Source organism: Quercus suber, unplaced genomic scaffold (assembly GCF_002906115.3).
Source record: "Quercus suber isolate HL8 unplaced genomic scaffold, Cork oak 2.0 scaffold_123B, whole genome shotgun sequence".
Lineage (NCBI taxonomy): Eukaryota > Viridiplantae > Streptophyta > Magnoliopsida > Fagales > Fagaceae > Quercus > Quercus suber.
This window is the reverse complement of record NW_027071803.1, coordinates 94,486-110,860: the sequence shown is the minus strand read 5'-3', so window position 1 is coordinate 110,860 and position 16,375 is coordinate 94,486. Positions and strand designations below refer to the sequence as shown.

At 34.4% G+C, this 16,375-nt stretch overlaps 1 protein-coding gene across 1 annotated transcript; it reads right to left on the bottom strand.

Moving 5' to 3' along the window:
- Positions 1 to 12,543: 12,543 nt before the first annotated feature.
- On the bottom strand, positions 12,544 to 16,331 carry LOC112035868 (beta-glucosidase 42; the record flags this gene model as incomplete). The annotated part of the gene is given in 6 exon segments (XM_065770022.1): positions 12,544 to 13,111; positions 13,994 to 14,102; positions 14,460 to 14,562; positions 14,671 to 14,705; positions 14,815 to 15,029; positions 16,216 to 16,331. Coding segments are annotated over 6 exon segments (774 nt in total), but the record flags the coding sequence as incomplete, so codon positions are not given.
- Between the last annotated feature and the right edge of the window lie 44 nt (positions 16,332 to 16,375).

Sequence of the window (16,375 nt, the reverse complement as noted above, 5' to 3'; positions counted from 1 at the left end):
TTCGACCCGCAACACAATACGAACTTGAACAATTTTTTAAAACTTTTGTTTGTTTGGTAAAAAAATAATAAAATTAAAACAATATTTGTTTAATTGTTTGTTGTAAACTTTAAGAAAACGATTGAGACATTTACATAACTGCATACAAATTAATTGAAAGATGAATGGTTGAGCATTTTGTAATGAGTAAAGAGTTTTAGATATTAAATAGCAAAGTACATACTAAGATAATCTGGTTACAGTAGAGTTAAAAACATAAAATTTAAAATTGTAGACATGTGTGAAAAACATTCACAAGCGTGAAAATAGTGAAGCTAAAGTATGAAATTAGCATAAATTATAAATGTTTAGACCTATTTTTTTAATCAATTTATGTCCAAAATAAACAGTTTTTCAAAATAAATTATGATATTTGCTAGCGTGTGTGTTGCTTAACAATAATATAATATTCATAAAAGAGATCATATATAAATAAGTAAACAATCAAACTTTAATGTAAATCTCAAAATGAAATAGAGTGTCAACCACAATTGATAATAGATTATAAATAAATTTTCAAAATCGTAAATTTCTTATATGTTTTTATTCTTTGTCAAATGAGTTATCCAATAAGTCATTCGTAATTTTATTTTATATTTTGAAATGTTGATATTGTGTAGAAATAAAACTTGTGTATTTTTTCTTTTATGGGAAAAACTTGTGTATTTGTTTTACTTATCTTTGTGTTATTTTATTTTAGATAACAATGTTAGGATTTGTATAATTTTAAAATTATTGAATAAGTATTAAAAAGTTTAATTGAGTTTATTCTTGATATAAGTGGTGAATTCAAAGTAATGCATTTTACATCAAGTAATTTATTGTATGACTTTTCAAATGACAAATACATGACTGAATGCTTCAGGCTTCAATGGATTAGAGGTTGTTTGAAAGGCTTGAAAAGAAAGAAACACAAGATCAAAGGTGACTGGGGTAAACCGGCCAAGAACCCTCCGATACTTAAGTTAGTTTTTTCTTACAACTCAAGAATTCCAATTTTTGAGGAAAGGTGGCAAAACTTACTTTCGTTTGAAGTGGATGAGTCCTTATATAGTGAGCCTTGGAGTGATTACTTGATTGGTAACTTTCTCAAACCGTAAGGAATTTATAAGGTTTAGACTTAATTTCTACAACTGCTATAGAAGTTAGAAGATTTAATCTTGTCTTCTATAACTGCTATTAGAAGTTAAGAGTTTAGTGAGAAGTTAAAGCGATGAACAAGGATTTCACTTATTCTTCAAAATAGTAGAACGTGGTTCGAATTATAAGCTTTTGTGCATAAATTCATTCCGAAGATTTTCTAAGTGTTGAGGGGTCGTCCATGTGTTTCTATGCTGCACGACCTTCTTAGATTGGATGAACTCCTTATGCTGGACGACCTTTTTGGATTTTGACAACACCTTGTCAAAATTCAAATAGCGTTGAAAACACTATGAACGTTTAAACCCCCAAACAACAAATTACCAATTCAAGCTTTATATCAAACACTATATGTGCGGAAGATGATAACAAACTTATAACAGAATTGATAAACAATCTAAACCATAAATAATCACAATCACAACAATAATTAAATGGTAAAAATAAAAGGAAGAGAGATACAAATACAAGGACAACACACGATGTGTCATCGAAGAGAAAACTGAAACTTTTGGCGTAAAACCTCTCCGTCGCCCTCCGAGCGGTCAATAATCCACTAGAAAATGTAGTTGGGATATATTAACAGCAATAGACCCTCCAAGCCTAATCTTCCCAAGTACTGAAGCCCTTCATGCATCTTGCTCTAACGAGGTTGCACCGAACCTTTTTCTTCTCTAGTTTACTGGATTCCGCTATAAACCATAGCATCAACCAATAATCATTGGTCCCTTCCAAACTGCTTCCCTTAGCACCAAAAGAACCTTCTCAGAGACTTGGGTATGGTGAGAAAATGATTTAATCAAGAATCTCTCAAGGATGTATCAATGGAGAAGAAGAGAGTAGAGGAATTTGAAGAGTTTTTTAGGTGAAGATTGTGGATGAGACAATCTTGTTTTCTCTAGGGTTTCTCTTTCAAAATTCTCTCTGGAAGCTCTCTACATTTCATGGGAATGAAGGGTATTTATACTAGGGTGAGAATGGAATGCGAAGAGACAGTTTTTCCCAAACAGGGTGTTCTGACGACTTGACCCCGCGACTAAGTTGAGTCACGAGTTCAAACCGTGAGCTAATGGCCTAACCAACCTGGGACTTTTGTCCTGTAGTGCAATAGTTGGTGCGACTCTTTAGCTTCTGGCATACTTGGCACGTGTGCAACTTTTGGCAACTTGTCAGCCGCGAGATCTAGTCGCGAGTCCCTATTTCTTTGCACAATCTTGAGTATTTCTTCACACTCTCTCACTCACTACCCTTACAAGATTCCCACCTAAATACAGAGTTTCTAAATGCTAAAATACAAGCAAATTTGGCATGGAATAAAGCCAACAAGATGGTTGATTAAATTCAACCTTACAATCTTCCTCTTTGGCTATTCCATGACAAAACCCTAAAACAAGCTCTAGACTTAACGCGTGAGTTAGGAACAGTTGGAAAACTCACTCGCACCTAACTCTAGAATCTGTGAAGCTTTTGAACTATAAAACCAAAACATCTCCTGAAACACAATAACACAATAATATCATTGTATGTAGAAAACTTGTAATGCATATGGAACAAGCACAATGCAATCAAGCACAATGCGATCAAGCAAAATGGAATAAAATAATAAATCGTGGCTTGACCAAACAAGCAATCACTATAAGATAGTGACCACAATGTTCATTCTCACTTGGAATGAACACATCAGGACATTCAAGCTGATAAGCACAAAGCAAATCACTTGAATGATAAACAAATCACTTGAATGACCAACACTCAACCAATACACAATACATGAAATATATGCATCTAGGAATAAAATCCTACAAGGGCACAATAGTGAGAGTACTTTAGGAAAATGCATAACATTTAGCTTGAAGTACAAAACAACATAGCATAAAGGCTGCATAAGCATGGTACAAACCATAAAAGCCTACACATATGCATAGAAACACCATAAAAGCTTACAAAAGCAACATGGATACAAATTATAAAGTACTTCCCTTATCATATCACTCCCCCTATCATGAATCATAGAAGTTGTGATGAACTTGGAACATATATACCTATGACTTGAAACACTTGCATAAAACATATTAGAACCTCAAGGTAAAGCAAGTAATAAAATGACAAGTATAATATAAACAAGTAAATTGCGATCAAGTAAACATGATGTGAAACATGTGAGCAACTTGATCATACACCAAACACCAAAACAAAGTTTTCTTATTAGCTCAATGTCTTCTCCTCCTTGGTGTATGCATCTCCCCTATGGAATATCTCTTCCCCTACAAATGTGCACGAGAAATAGAATTTTTCCCTTTAAGAATATGCATAAGGGTCATATAGAAATGACAAAAACTCTCTAGTATACTCTCTCATTTCTGTCAGGAATAGACAAAGGGTCAAGAAGAAACGAGGGCAAAAGATGAAGGTATGAACAATGATAATGATGCATGAGGTGTGTGAGATGAATGAGAAAATGAAGTTCAAAACTAAGACAAGACAAAAAGCTATAAAGTATAAAGTAAACATGACATGATAGGATAAAGAAACAATGTATGAACCAATGAATGACAAAGGTAGCAAAGGTGTGTGCAAAAGGTAGCTATGTGCAATGCATGAAAAATGTACATGTGGGGCAAAGGGTGTTAAATACATAACCAATAAACCAAACATGTTCCTAATGAGAAAACATGAGAAACTCCAAAGTTTGATACTCATCGGAGTCCAAACAAGCGAGAAAATGCCTAAGAGACATTTTATCAAATACCTAACGTGCACACTATGAACAACAATGTGAAACAATGCATGAATATCATGAAACCACCCTTAATACATTCTTTTTTTATCACAAGGAGCCAACATCCAAAGCAAATCAACAAAAGAAGCCAATCATATACAAAAGTTTGACAAAAATAAAGTTTCCTCAACCCCTATGATGAAAATTCCAACCAAGAGCACAAAACTCAACAAAACATAATCCAAGGATCCAAATCAATGAAAAGAGTTTAAAATAACCTTAGAGATGTTAATGGAATGAAAAACCATTCAAATTGATTGGGTTTTGATGAAAAAATATTGAAAGAGGGGTTTAAGAGAGGATGGGAGAGGTTTAAAACAGGTTTCCCATGAAAAGCCCTTTAAAAAGCTGTTTTTGGGCATTTCGCGACTGGGCGAGTCACAAAGTTCAGTCGCGAAAATTTTCGCGAGTCACGAGTGAATCGCCAAAGCTTCTGGATGAAATTCACGATCGGGGTTTCGCGACTGCGAGTCGCCAGTAAGTGACCAAAAATTTCGCAACTGGAAAGTCAGTTGCCAGTGAGTCGCGAAAAACTCTGACACTTGTTTTTCAAGACAGAACAAGTTTAAACAAAGTAAGCACAAAACATGATCATAAAGAGTGATAAAAATCACTTCTAAATATATATAAAATGACCAATAAACTTTTTGGATTGATCCATATATAGTTGAGCACACACACATCACATTTAAATAAGTACAATTGAACAAATGAATAAGGTATTCATTGAACATTAGACATGTGTGTTGTGTGTGTGTATCAAGTGTGAAATAGTCCATAGTCTAGAGTGAAACTTCAATGATCAATTCAATCAAGTCATACACAACTAGTACTAAGTCATGTGGTCTATCTCAATTATAGAAATGAACATATATGACCTCCTACAAGAAAATGATTACATATATTTGAACCTTTTCATTTGACTTCTTTACAAATCATAACATTTAATCAATTTGAATCAATACATCTCATTTTGAGATCGATTCTTGAAATTTTTGATATTTCAATTTGATGAATAAGTCTTTGACTTTTGGGCATCATACATTTTCATAAAAGTCGCTTTCCATTTTTTCTAGTCAAATACTAGTATGTGCGACGGTTTTTGCAGCTCATTATCTCTTTTCATTTTGAAATTTACATTTGTTGAGCTTTTTAAGCAATAAAAAATAAAAGAGCGGAAAGATATATAGGTAAAAGTCTACGCATGTATCGAAACCAACAAGACTATTGACAAATCATTCATGACAAGCTTGAAAATCGATTTACAACAATCACACATAGATGTTAAGAATTTTCCCACAAAGATATAAGTGCATAAAGAACAAGCTAAACTCATAAATGCACAAAACCATTTGTACGAAGGTATAAGGCAAAAACTCACATGTTATATGTGATCAAACATATATGATCAAACATTTTGAATTTTTCACTTTTTATGTGATTTTGGATTTTTTATTCACACAAAACTTAAACATAAAAGTAAGATAAAAAACAAAACAACTCATACAAATAAATGCAAGATACACAAAATGCATGAAGATATGACATTTAATGCATGAATGGTTCTACAAAGATTGAAAGAATTAGATCAAGGACCAAAAAAGTAAAATCTTAACCATAGGAACCCTTCCTCATCCAAACGGAATGATTATTTGGAATGAGTGTCTCATGAGAAGTGAGACGAGAGTTGGAAGAATGAGAACCAGAGATGCACATAGACAAGGAGTTAAGAGCATTAAACACTTTCTTTAACAACATGCTATTTTCACTCAAATCCGATTTACCATTTTTAGCAAACTTCCAAGAAGTTTAAGTTTCTCTTTTCTTTTGACTTTTTTGAGAGCATGAAACTTAGAGCAATGAGGTCTAACATGACCAAAAGCACCACAATGTTGACAAATAATGTGTTTAGATCCACTAGGCTTTTTGGGAAGGGATCTAGCAACATGGTTTTGTTCTTTCTTCAACTTATAACATTGAGATCTTATATGACCAATCACACCACAATGGTGGCAAATTGGAACAAATTTAGATCCATCCAAAACCTTAAGTTGAGACCTAAACGAAGACTTTGACTTAACAACCTTTCTCTCCACCTTTTGATTTCTTTTATGTGGAGGAATGTACACCGATTTGTCCTTTGAGGTAGAACACACAGTAGACACAAAATTGGGTACCACATGATTGCAACAAATATTTTCATCATTTTTAGCAATAGATTCAGCAATCAAACGCTTGACATGCATTTTCAGAGATTCATTCTCACATTTTAGTTCATCAACAAGTTTGTTAGATAAAACAAGTTTAGCATCCAAGTCCACATTCAAACACTCAAACTCTTTCAGTTTTTCAAGAGAATTTTCAGCAAGTTTCTTATATTTCTCAACCAATTTGTTGGATTCATTGAGCTTAGCAATCAAATCATCATTTTCACAAAATAACTTGCTCAAATTCTTTTGAAACTTCTTAGCCTTTTTCTTCAAGAGTTTGTCATTTGGAATATCAACAACATCCAAAGATTTATGTAACATGGCATCACAATCATGAGGATTCACATTCATAGAGGCATTTTCACAAACATGTGACATGCTACATTTATCATCAACTAAATCATACAAAGAGGTATATAAAGCACAATCCGTGGCAAATAAATCAAGGGGTCAAGGATCACACTTAGGTATTTAAACCATAACAAGTGTGCCCGCTCTGATACCAATTCAAAGTTCAAACAGCATTGAAAACACTATGAATGTTTAGACCCCCAAACAACAAATTACCAATTCAAGCTTTATATTGAACAATATATGTACGGAAGATGATAACAAGCTTATAACAGAATTGATAAACAATTTAAATTATAAATAATCACAATCACAGTAGTAATTAAATGGTAAAGATAAAAGGAAGAGAAATGCAAACACAAGAACAAGACACGATGTGTTATCGAAGAGGAAACCGAAGCCCTTGGCATAAAACTTCTCCGCCACCCTCCAAGCGGTCAATAATGCACTAGAAAATTTAGTTGGGACATATGAACAGTAATAAACCTTCCAAGCCTAATCTACCCAGGTACCTAAACCCTCCAAGCTTCTTGCTCCAACGAGGTTGCGCCGAACCTTTTTCTTCGCTAACTTATCGGATTCCGCTATAAACCATAGCATCAACTAATAATCATTGGTCACTTCCAAACTGCTTCCTTTAGCACCAAAAGAACCTTCTCACAGACTTGAGTATGGTGAGAAAAGGATTTGGTCAAGAACCTCTCAAGGATGTATCAATAGAGAGGAAAAGAGTAGAGGAATTTAAAGAGTTTCTTAGGTGAAGATTGTGGATGAGACAATCTTGTTTTCTCTAGGGTTTCTCTCTCAAAATTCTCTCTAGAAGCTCTCTACATTTTGTGAGAATGAGAGGTATTTATACTAGGGTGAGAATGGAATGCGAAAAGACAGTTTTTCCCAAACAGGGTGTTTTGGCGACTTGACCTCGTGATTGGGTTGAATCGCAAGTTCAAGTCACGAGCTAACAGCCTGGCCAACCTGGGACTTTTGTCTTGTAGTGCAACAGCTGGCGCGACTCTTCAGCTTCTAGCATGCTTGGCACGTGTGCAACTTCTAGCGACTTGCAAGCCGCGAGCCACCCGCGAGATCCAGTCGTGAGTCCTTGTTTCTTTGCACAATCTTGAGCATTTCTTCATACTCTCTTACTCACTACCCTTACAAGATTCCCACCTAAATACAAGGTTATTAAATGCTAAAATACAAGCAAATTTGACACTGAATAAAGCCAACAAGATGGTTGATTAAATTCAACCTTACACCTTGGACGAACTGGAGATGGCCCAATTTTTGTAGTTTCTTATATGAACTAGATGACAATTTAAGGATGAACTATACTTATTTCTCATCCCTATCAGTTTCCCCCTTGTCCTTGTGTTGTCTGTTATCAGAACGCCCTCTTTTTCTTTTTTTTTTTGGACACGTGGCCAATTTGATGTATTTCAATCATGTCATTTCGTCTTGCAAAGAAACATGCCACGTGGCTTCTTATGGTTGGTCCCGTCATTTTCGATGCCAAGCCTCGTTGCCGATAAATAGTAGAATTCCTCTCCTACCCTCTCACATTTCTAAAATTTTCTCCTCTGAAATTTGTCGTCCAGCTCCTCGTCTAGAAGTCTTCTTGCATCCTTAGGCCTTCCTCGTTTAGAAATAGGTATTTTCTTCGTCTTCGTCTTTAGGTTTTCCTTTAAGTTTTATCTTAGATGTCTGAAGTTATAATATCCTCGTCTAGCGATAGTGATAATAGGGAGACAAAAGAGTATCACGACAGTACTAGTGATAATGGTTCCAGTAGTAGTAATGGCAATAGAAGTAATAGTAGTAGTAGTAGTGGAGGGAATACCACGGACGAGCAATACACGTTTAAAGTTCCAAGGGTTCCCTTAGAGGTTTTTTAGGAAGTACTTAGAATGAGGGCAGCTTCTGGATCGCAAGCTAGTACATCCACGAGTGTTCCTTCATCCCCCACTTTAGACGAGGTAGAAACCGTGTACAGCTGTGCTGTAGGCATCCATTCAAAGACGGATGAAAAAAGGCTTATTTCCTTTAGAAGCTAGTATCAAATTCCAAACGACCTTAACCTTAGGTTGGTTGTTCGTGGTAAGTCGTGTTGTGACCCTTGTTTTGGAATAGTTGTTTATGAGGCTTATCTCTTAGGGGGACTTAGGTTGCCTCTCAATGCTTTTGCTAGAGAGTTACTTACTAGGTTAGGTTTAGGAGTATGTCAATTTAATCCCAATGCATGGAGACTGGTCGTTTCTATGCAAATTTTGTGGAGGGAGAAGTTTGAAGGGGATCATCCTCTCACTGTGGACGAGTTCCTTTACTGTTACAAACCTTCAAAGATTAGTCAATCCCTTGGTTTTCATCATTTCATGGCCGGGGTAAAGATTGTAGATTAATAAAGTCCCTTCCCACATCTGATAGAAATTGGAAAAATGCTGGAAACCCTATTGAGGTTGGTAAGGATCCATTCGCCCCCTATATTGGAGAACTAGGGAACCTTCGTCCAAAAGGTATGTTTATTTCCTATTAAATATTTCCTAGCTTTTTGAATTGGTCTAACATTTTTCTTCCTCCTTTTTTTTTTTTTTTAGCTGTTAGATGACCTTCCTTGAGCAGATTTCATCTTGTATGCATCCAGAAGGCTCATCTATTTGCTAATAGGAGTTTTCATTCTCTGATTACTCTCCAACGTCTTGCAACTTGGGGATTTGGACCTGAACCATCCCTTGAAGCTTTAGCCCACAAGCTTACTACCCACAGACGTGAGTTTTACTTAGAAAGTTTCTTTTATTATTTGTTTTGTCCAGACTCTTAACACTTTTTTCCACAAGGATTGCAACCATGAAGGAAAACAATGGGAAAGGATTGGTGGTCGAGGTGACCTTGCCAGAGGCTCAGTCCCAGCCTCGTCCTTCTGCTGGAGACAAAAGAAAAAGTTTATCCAAGATGATTGATTTGGGAAATCATCCTAATCGTTGAGGAAATAAAAAGATGAAGCATGGGTCGTCCAAACTTGGGGTAGTCGAGTCTGGCTCAGTTATCCCCCCTACCTCTCAACAACCGTCCATCCAAATTCATGACCTAGACTCGTCTGTACTTGCTGGAGTTACTCCGTCCAAGCCTGTGGTAACCATCTCGTCCCAGCCTTCTGAAAGACTTCCCATGAATCCTCTTGAGAATGAAGATCTTGCTTAGGAAGGGTTTCGAAAGGCTGTGACTGACGAGGATGTGGCTGTGTGTTATGACATGTTCTTGAAAGAATTTGAACATTCTGTTGTTCATGATCTCTTCAAGGTATGTTTTCATTATTGTTTTCATTTCATTTTATTACATTTCACATCTCTTGTCTAATCAACTTTAATTAATTGCATATCTAGGTTATGTCAAAGTTCATAGCAGTGTCTAGGCAGGCTACTGAGATGGACCAAAACAGAATAAGGCTAGAAGCAAAGATTAGTGAGATGCAGGCAGACTATAGGGGTAAAGCTGAGGTGGCAACCAAGCTATAGACGAGGTTAGGGAGTTGAATATCCTTGTTGAAGAGCTTAAGGTTGATGCCGTTGAAAAGGATACTCATCTTGGCCATCTTCAGAAGGGGAATGATGAGCTGCAAGCCCTTCTCAAAAAGGCCAAAGAAGACGCTGTTAAAGAGTTCAAAGCTTCCAACCAGTTTACCGTCCTTTTGGACGGGAACTGCGTTATTGGCTTTGAAGACTTTCAATTAGCTTTTGGAAAATATGCATTTTTTATATATAATAAGAGCAATTTAAAAATGTCTTTTGAAAAAAACAATTTAAAATATCACAATTAAACATTTGATTTAGGTTTTTAGGCTAATTTATTTGTTTGGAGAATATTTGATAAATGCTATGTTCACAAAATTTTCATAACAAATCCTAGTTGACAATTGTTATTGGTTTTAATTTACATATCACTAAAATTATTTTTTGTTCACCGGTAACAACCTATCACTTAGGATTTATTGTAAAAGTGTGGTGAAAATGTTGTGAATATAGCATTTTTTGCAATTTTTTGGTTTAATCTTTAATAAACCAAAATTTTGGAGAGGTCAAATTTTATTTTTAATGGGCTCAAATTTTTATTTAGGATGTTCAAATTTTTTTTAGGGTGGTCAAGTATTTTTTTCTAATATGGTCAATGTAGGAATTATACTTAAAAAGTTATAATTCAAGAGAAACAAATATAATGCATCTATCAATTAACAATTATGTTATGTGCATATGTAATAAAAATCAACAATAAGAAGTGAGAAATTTACATACTAAATTATAATATTCAAGGACCTCACAAGCAATTAGGATCCTCTCCCCAGCTAGTCAGGATTAATAAGAGCTTTCTTTCCTCTTCTCACACCCCTTGCAAGTGTGGCCTTGACAATATTTATAATATTCAGAAGGGACATGACCAACCATAAAATCCTTTCTATCGTAATAACAATTCATGTAACAGATATGTTACATTCATTAATAAACAACTTCATTAATTAGATTCATTAATGAATAAGTTTATTAACATGTCATTACTTTTGTAACTCCATACTAACAGATGAATTCATCTATCGTTCATATCTAGAATCACCATAATGACAACACCTCTTATAGGAGGCCAAGTTACTGGAAATGACACGATAGATTTAGTAAGGCTAACACTCAACATGTATGAATCTCATTATGGAAGGACTTCTGAGATTATTATGCACTAACCATCGAAAGACTAGCCCTTATTGTCTTCCATAGTTTGAGCAATTTTAACTTGCACCTTCTTTCCATCATGGTCCAACAATGTATCTATTAGAATAGGCTACATCATGATGGATATGGTCAAGTCAAGGACTGTAATGAAATGATTCATAATCTTAGTCTACAATATTAAGTAGACATATTTCAATATTCCAAAATTTTATATCATAAAAATATTGCAAAATTTCACAAGAAATTTTGAATAATTAATTATTGACAATAAAGACATCATAAAATATCATGTTGGGCCACATTATTCTATCAGTCAACAATCAATATTAATTTAAAACTCATTTTTTACGGTATAACAAAAATAAAATAAAATCCAAGCTAAGGGTGGTCTTGTGACCACCTTGAATCATACATAGCGCTGCCCCTGCTTCTAGATAATAATTCATGTAAAATAAATGCGATGTTAAATAGGCACCTTAACGTTCACATTGCAATTGAAACTTTTATAATTGACTCGTTCATATGCTTACACTTAATCATTAACTTTCACTTGATAGAACCATCGAATGAAAGAAATCTCAACAATCATCCTTGCTCCATTGAGCAACACAAAGCAATAGTGTTGTAATGTGAATTATATTTATATGTATAAAGTATTATCATTTGCAATTGAAATGCTAATTTATCTGTTTGCTGCAGAAAAAGAATATATAAAAAGGAGAAAGTTGTATTATTGTGACATGTTTTAGTTGGGTCTTATAACAAGTACTGCATGGATCATGTGTTTCCTGTCAGGAACAAGTAGGAAAAGTGAGATTTGAGAGCTCATTTAATGTGTCTATTTTAGCTGTCGTGACGTATAAATTTATACATTTCTTGTTTTATTTGAATCAATTTGATCAAATCATATGAATCTTCATGGTAATACTGTACAAATCAATGTATGGTTACAAGTTTTCACATTGATAATATTCTGTCAACCTGCGGTTCTGATAAGGTGGTTTCAGACTTTTTCGTGTCCGCACAATTGGTGAGGTTTGAGATATATGGAGAACCTTGAACGTTTTATGTTTGCAGAAGTGTGAATTTGGTTAATACATCATACTGTGCTCATGTTTGACTAATGGTGTGAGTTGATTCGTGGATCAGGATATGCAGCATTATATAGGCTCTGCCACACTGATGATTCATTATGACTTAATAGATAATCCCTTTATGAATAGTTTATTTAACTGAAACTGAAAATTTTTTGTTGAAAGTATTGTAGAGAAAAAGCTAAAAGCCAACTAAATAGTACAATAAGACCTATAAATAGTACTAAAAAAAAGCTAAAAACTTGAATAGGCTAAAGTTGCATCATACCCCCAAAAAGACTCTTTAAGAGTTCTATAGAGATACATTTAGCCACATAATTTGCACATTGGTCAACATGTGTATTGGATACTATCACTTTGGGAACCATCACTAGTACTGGACAGGATATAACTTATATAGGATATAAGGCAAACTTTTTCTCATTTTGCTGGACAGGATATGAAGATCACAAGTTTACAATCCTAAAGTCCTTTATGGCTAAAAACTCAATTGCAAACACTTTTAATAAGCACAAATAGGTTTGGACAATTTGTAAGACCAGGCATTTTATATATGCTTCAAAAATTAATTGAAGACTGGCACAAGTCAATTAGTCTTTCTTGCCATTTTTCCCTTCACCACCTTTCAAGAACTGCAAGAACCAATTAGCAGAAGACTTTGGGTGCCGAGAGAGCCCGTTCTTGTAATCAACATAAACCAAACCAAAACGCTTGGTATAACCTTGAGCCCACTCAAAGTTGTCTAGTAATGACCATGCAAAATATCCCCTGACATCTACTCCATCCCTGTCCAAGAAATCCAATAAACAAAATTGATTTTATAACACATTTGTTTGACCAATACGAAAAAGCATAAGAGAGTCTCTGTTTAGACAAGTAGTGTAAGATGAAAGCTAACTTTATAAAGGCCAATTTGTATTTATCTCTGGTAAAACAAAAATGAACTAGAGCCAGCCAGTGAACCTATTTTGTGTAATGTAGTGGATAAAAGTTCTTACAAATCTGTACATGTATTCAGATACCTACAAGAGTTTTTTTTTGGGTTGCTTGGTTCCTGTTTCTAAAAATAAAATTCACGAAAACAGAAAACAGTGCAAAAATGTGCTACCAAACACATTTTCCAAGAAATGGTTTTGAAAACAGCCACTTTTCACAAAAAATCAAAATGATATTTCTTTTTGTTCCTTGTTTTGTTTTGTTTTGTTTTAAGTTTAAGGAAAAAAAAAAAATCATTGAAACATAATGTTCCTGAGTTTCCTTTTTATTCTCTATAAAATGTTTTATCTCTTTTATGAAAATACAACCAAACAGGCATTTTGCTTACCTAATTTCAATTTCTAAATAGTGAGTATTCTCATTGCGATATCAAAATTCAAATGGCAATTAGTGGCCAAACTTCTTCTAGCCCACACCCCCCTTCTATTTATTTATTCGAGCATGTAATGGTAGCACAGATTCAAAATTTAGGATTAATCAGTCGACTATTTAGCTCTGATAAAATAAAGATGAATGGTGATGCACATAGACAAACATTGGCATAATTAGCAGGCATCAAATAAGTGGCTTAGTGCACAATTTACCAAGTACTTGCAAGTGAAGAATATGAATGAACCAGTTTATCATTCGACAGGAATTGAAACAGAATATGATATAATGAAGTAACTCAACTTGATTGCCTGAGCAACAGCAGCAAGGTATCTTTTGTAGTAAACAACTCTCAATTTGTCATCGAGCATCTCATGAAGTGGAGAAGTTTCATTATCTTCATCATCCATACCTGTATGTGTTGTGGAAAAAAGGTTCAGAGAAAGTGAAAGAAGAGCACTTTAGCATAATTGAAAATATCCTTCAGCACTATAATCTGAGGGACACCTAACATGGATGCATTAAGTAATTTTCCAACAATAAATAGAGATCATATCAGCCCAAAATATTTCTTGATCATATCTTAATATATAGAAGTGAGTGTTTAAGGTTCTATTATTCTGTATCAGCCAATTGGCCAAACTAGAAAAGCACGGTCACCTAGAAATATCCAATTAGCAACTATGTGTGCATCTATAAGAGTTCTACAAAGAAAATCTATTGAAAATATAAACTGTTTTTCTTTGGATGGTAAATGTCCACGTTATACCATTCTCAGTCACATATATTGGAGGATTATTGTATCTCTGTGCTATGTAATTGAGAACCTTCCGAATGCCCCAAGGAACAACATAAAGCCATTCTGATGCTGCCTGCCACATAAAATCTTTCAGCAGACCAGAGACAATCTAAAGATATATGCATGCTCACAGACACTGCAAGATCTGTATCTGCGAACGAGAGAGAGAGAGGAATCATACCTTCTCACCAATTTTCTCACCCCCTTCCCATTCAACTGATGATAAAGCAAGAACATTAGACATCAACATAAGTTTTTCTATGAAATACTAAGATCTCATAAAAAATAATATGAGTATGAAATACTAGGTAGTATCAACGTTTACCAATTCTCTCCATCTCTTGGGCTTTATAGAAATCACCTTCTTCAGGGCTATCTGGTACATGAGCAATAAACCTTGATGTATAGTGATTCAGACCAACAAAGTCGATTGAGTTCCTAAGCAAATCCTTTTCTTCCTCTGAAAATTTGGGAAGCCGATCTCCAAGCCTTTCTTGCATAACTTCAGGATAGTCTCCAAAGTATATTGGATGCAGATACCTGTTCCAACATTAATTGTAGCTAGTTAATAATCTGAAGGGCAAGAAGAATGGATCTTTGAATGATCGAAATATATTCCAAGACAAACAGACAATGCGTAACTGAAAGCAGAGAGAGCAACTGGTGAAACCCAGTCTAATATAACTTACCACTGTTTTAAAATTTTGCTAATCTCATGCCAAAAGAATCCAACTGGCGAAACTCAGATATTCTATAATTATTTTCAGTATAATTTCCTATATATTAAAAGGGTTAAACCAGACCAGAGTTTGGTGTTTATTTTATTTTATTATTTATTTTTTTTAATAAAAGAATTACAATGTCTACACCTATGAACATTAGATTGTACATTTTGTGGAGTATTCCACAAAATTTATGATTAAATATGTTTCCAAAAAGTGTTATTTATATATAAAACTGAGATAAATGGCATTTGTGGTATGATGTATGACAGACATGCAATAATCTCAAACATACATATTAATTAGCATGTCTACATTTTGTATTCCTCGTGGTTGATCTTGTCATTTCAACCAATTTACTTAAATTGACATTGAAGAGGTTGAAGAGTCATTTTTAGTGAACTAATCCTTTCTTATATATCTCGTCCCAGTCCCTCCCCAAATTAACTGTTTAACATTGCAAGTCCAGTGATTTACAATACAATACATGAAACTAATAATTATTGAAGTGATCCAACAATGTTGTGAGGATCTCATATGTTTATTGACTTAAAGCAGGCTTTATTCATCAAGCACATTATTAGTCTGATGCACAAATGCCAGCTTTTTTTTTTTTTTTTTGTGGGTGTGTGTGTGTGAGAGAGAGAGAGAGAGAGAGATGGAAAGTGGTCATTGTTTCATACTACAATCCCATAAATTGATTTAGAATTTACATAAATATTGCTATTCAGGTAATTAAAAAGAACAAGACCCAAAGTTTTCTTAGGAGATCCAAGTTAGTATATTTGGATAAGGAAATAATGTTTCATTCCATATAAAAATTAAAACCATAAAATTAAACCAAAAGTTTTAGTTAATGCAAATTAATGAAAAGAACTTCCCATAAATTGTGGTTTCTTATTGGTGCAAACATAAGCATCCTATGTATTTTCAATTAAGATGCAACATCACCAAGAAACTAAATGATAAGAGTTTAACTGTAAAATTGATCAAAAGGGAAGTACCATCCAAGCTGAAAATCAAGACGTCTTGCTGCAGCAGTTTTATCTTCATTTTTTTCTGAATGAGCCTCTGCCCACTCACAGTCTAGCACCAAGCCTACTTGTCCCCCTTGCTTGTCCTGGAATAAATACAAGGATTGCAAGAGCAAAAAAGGGATGTTAT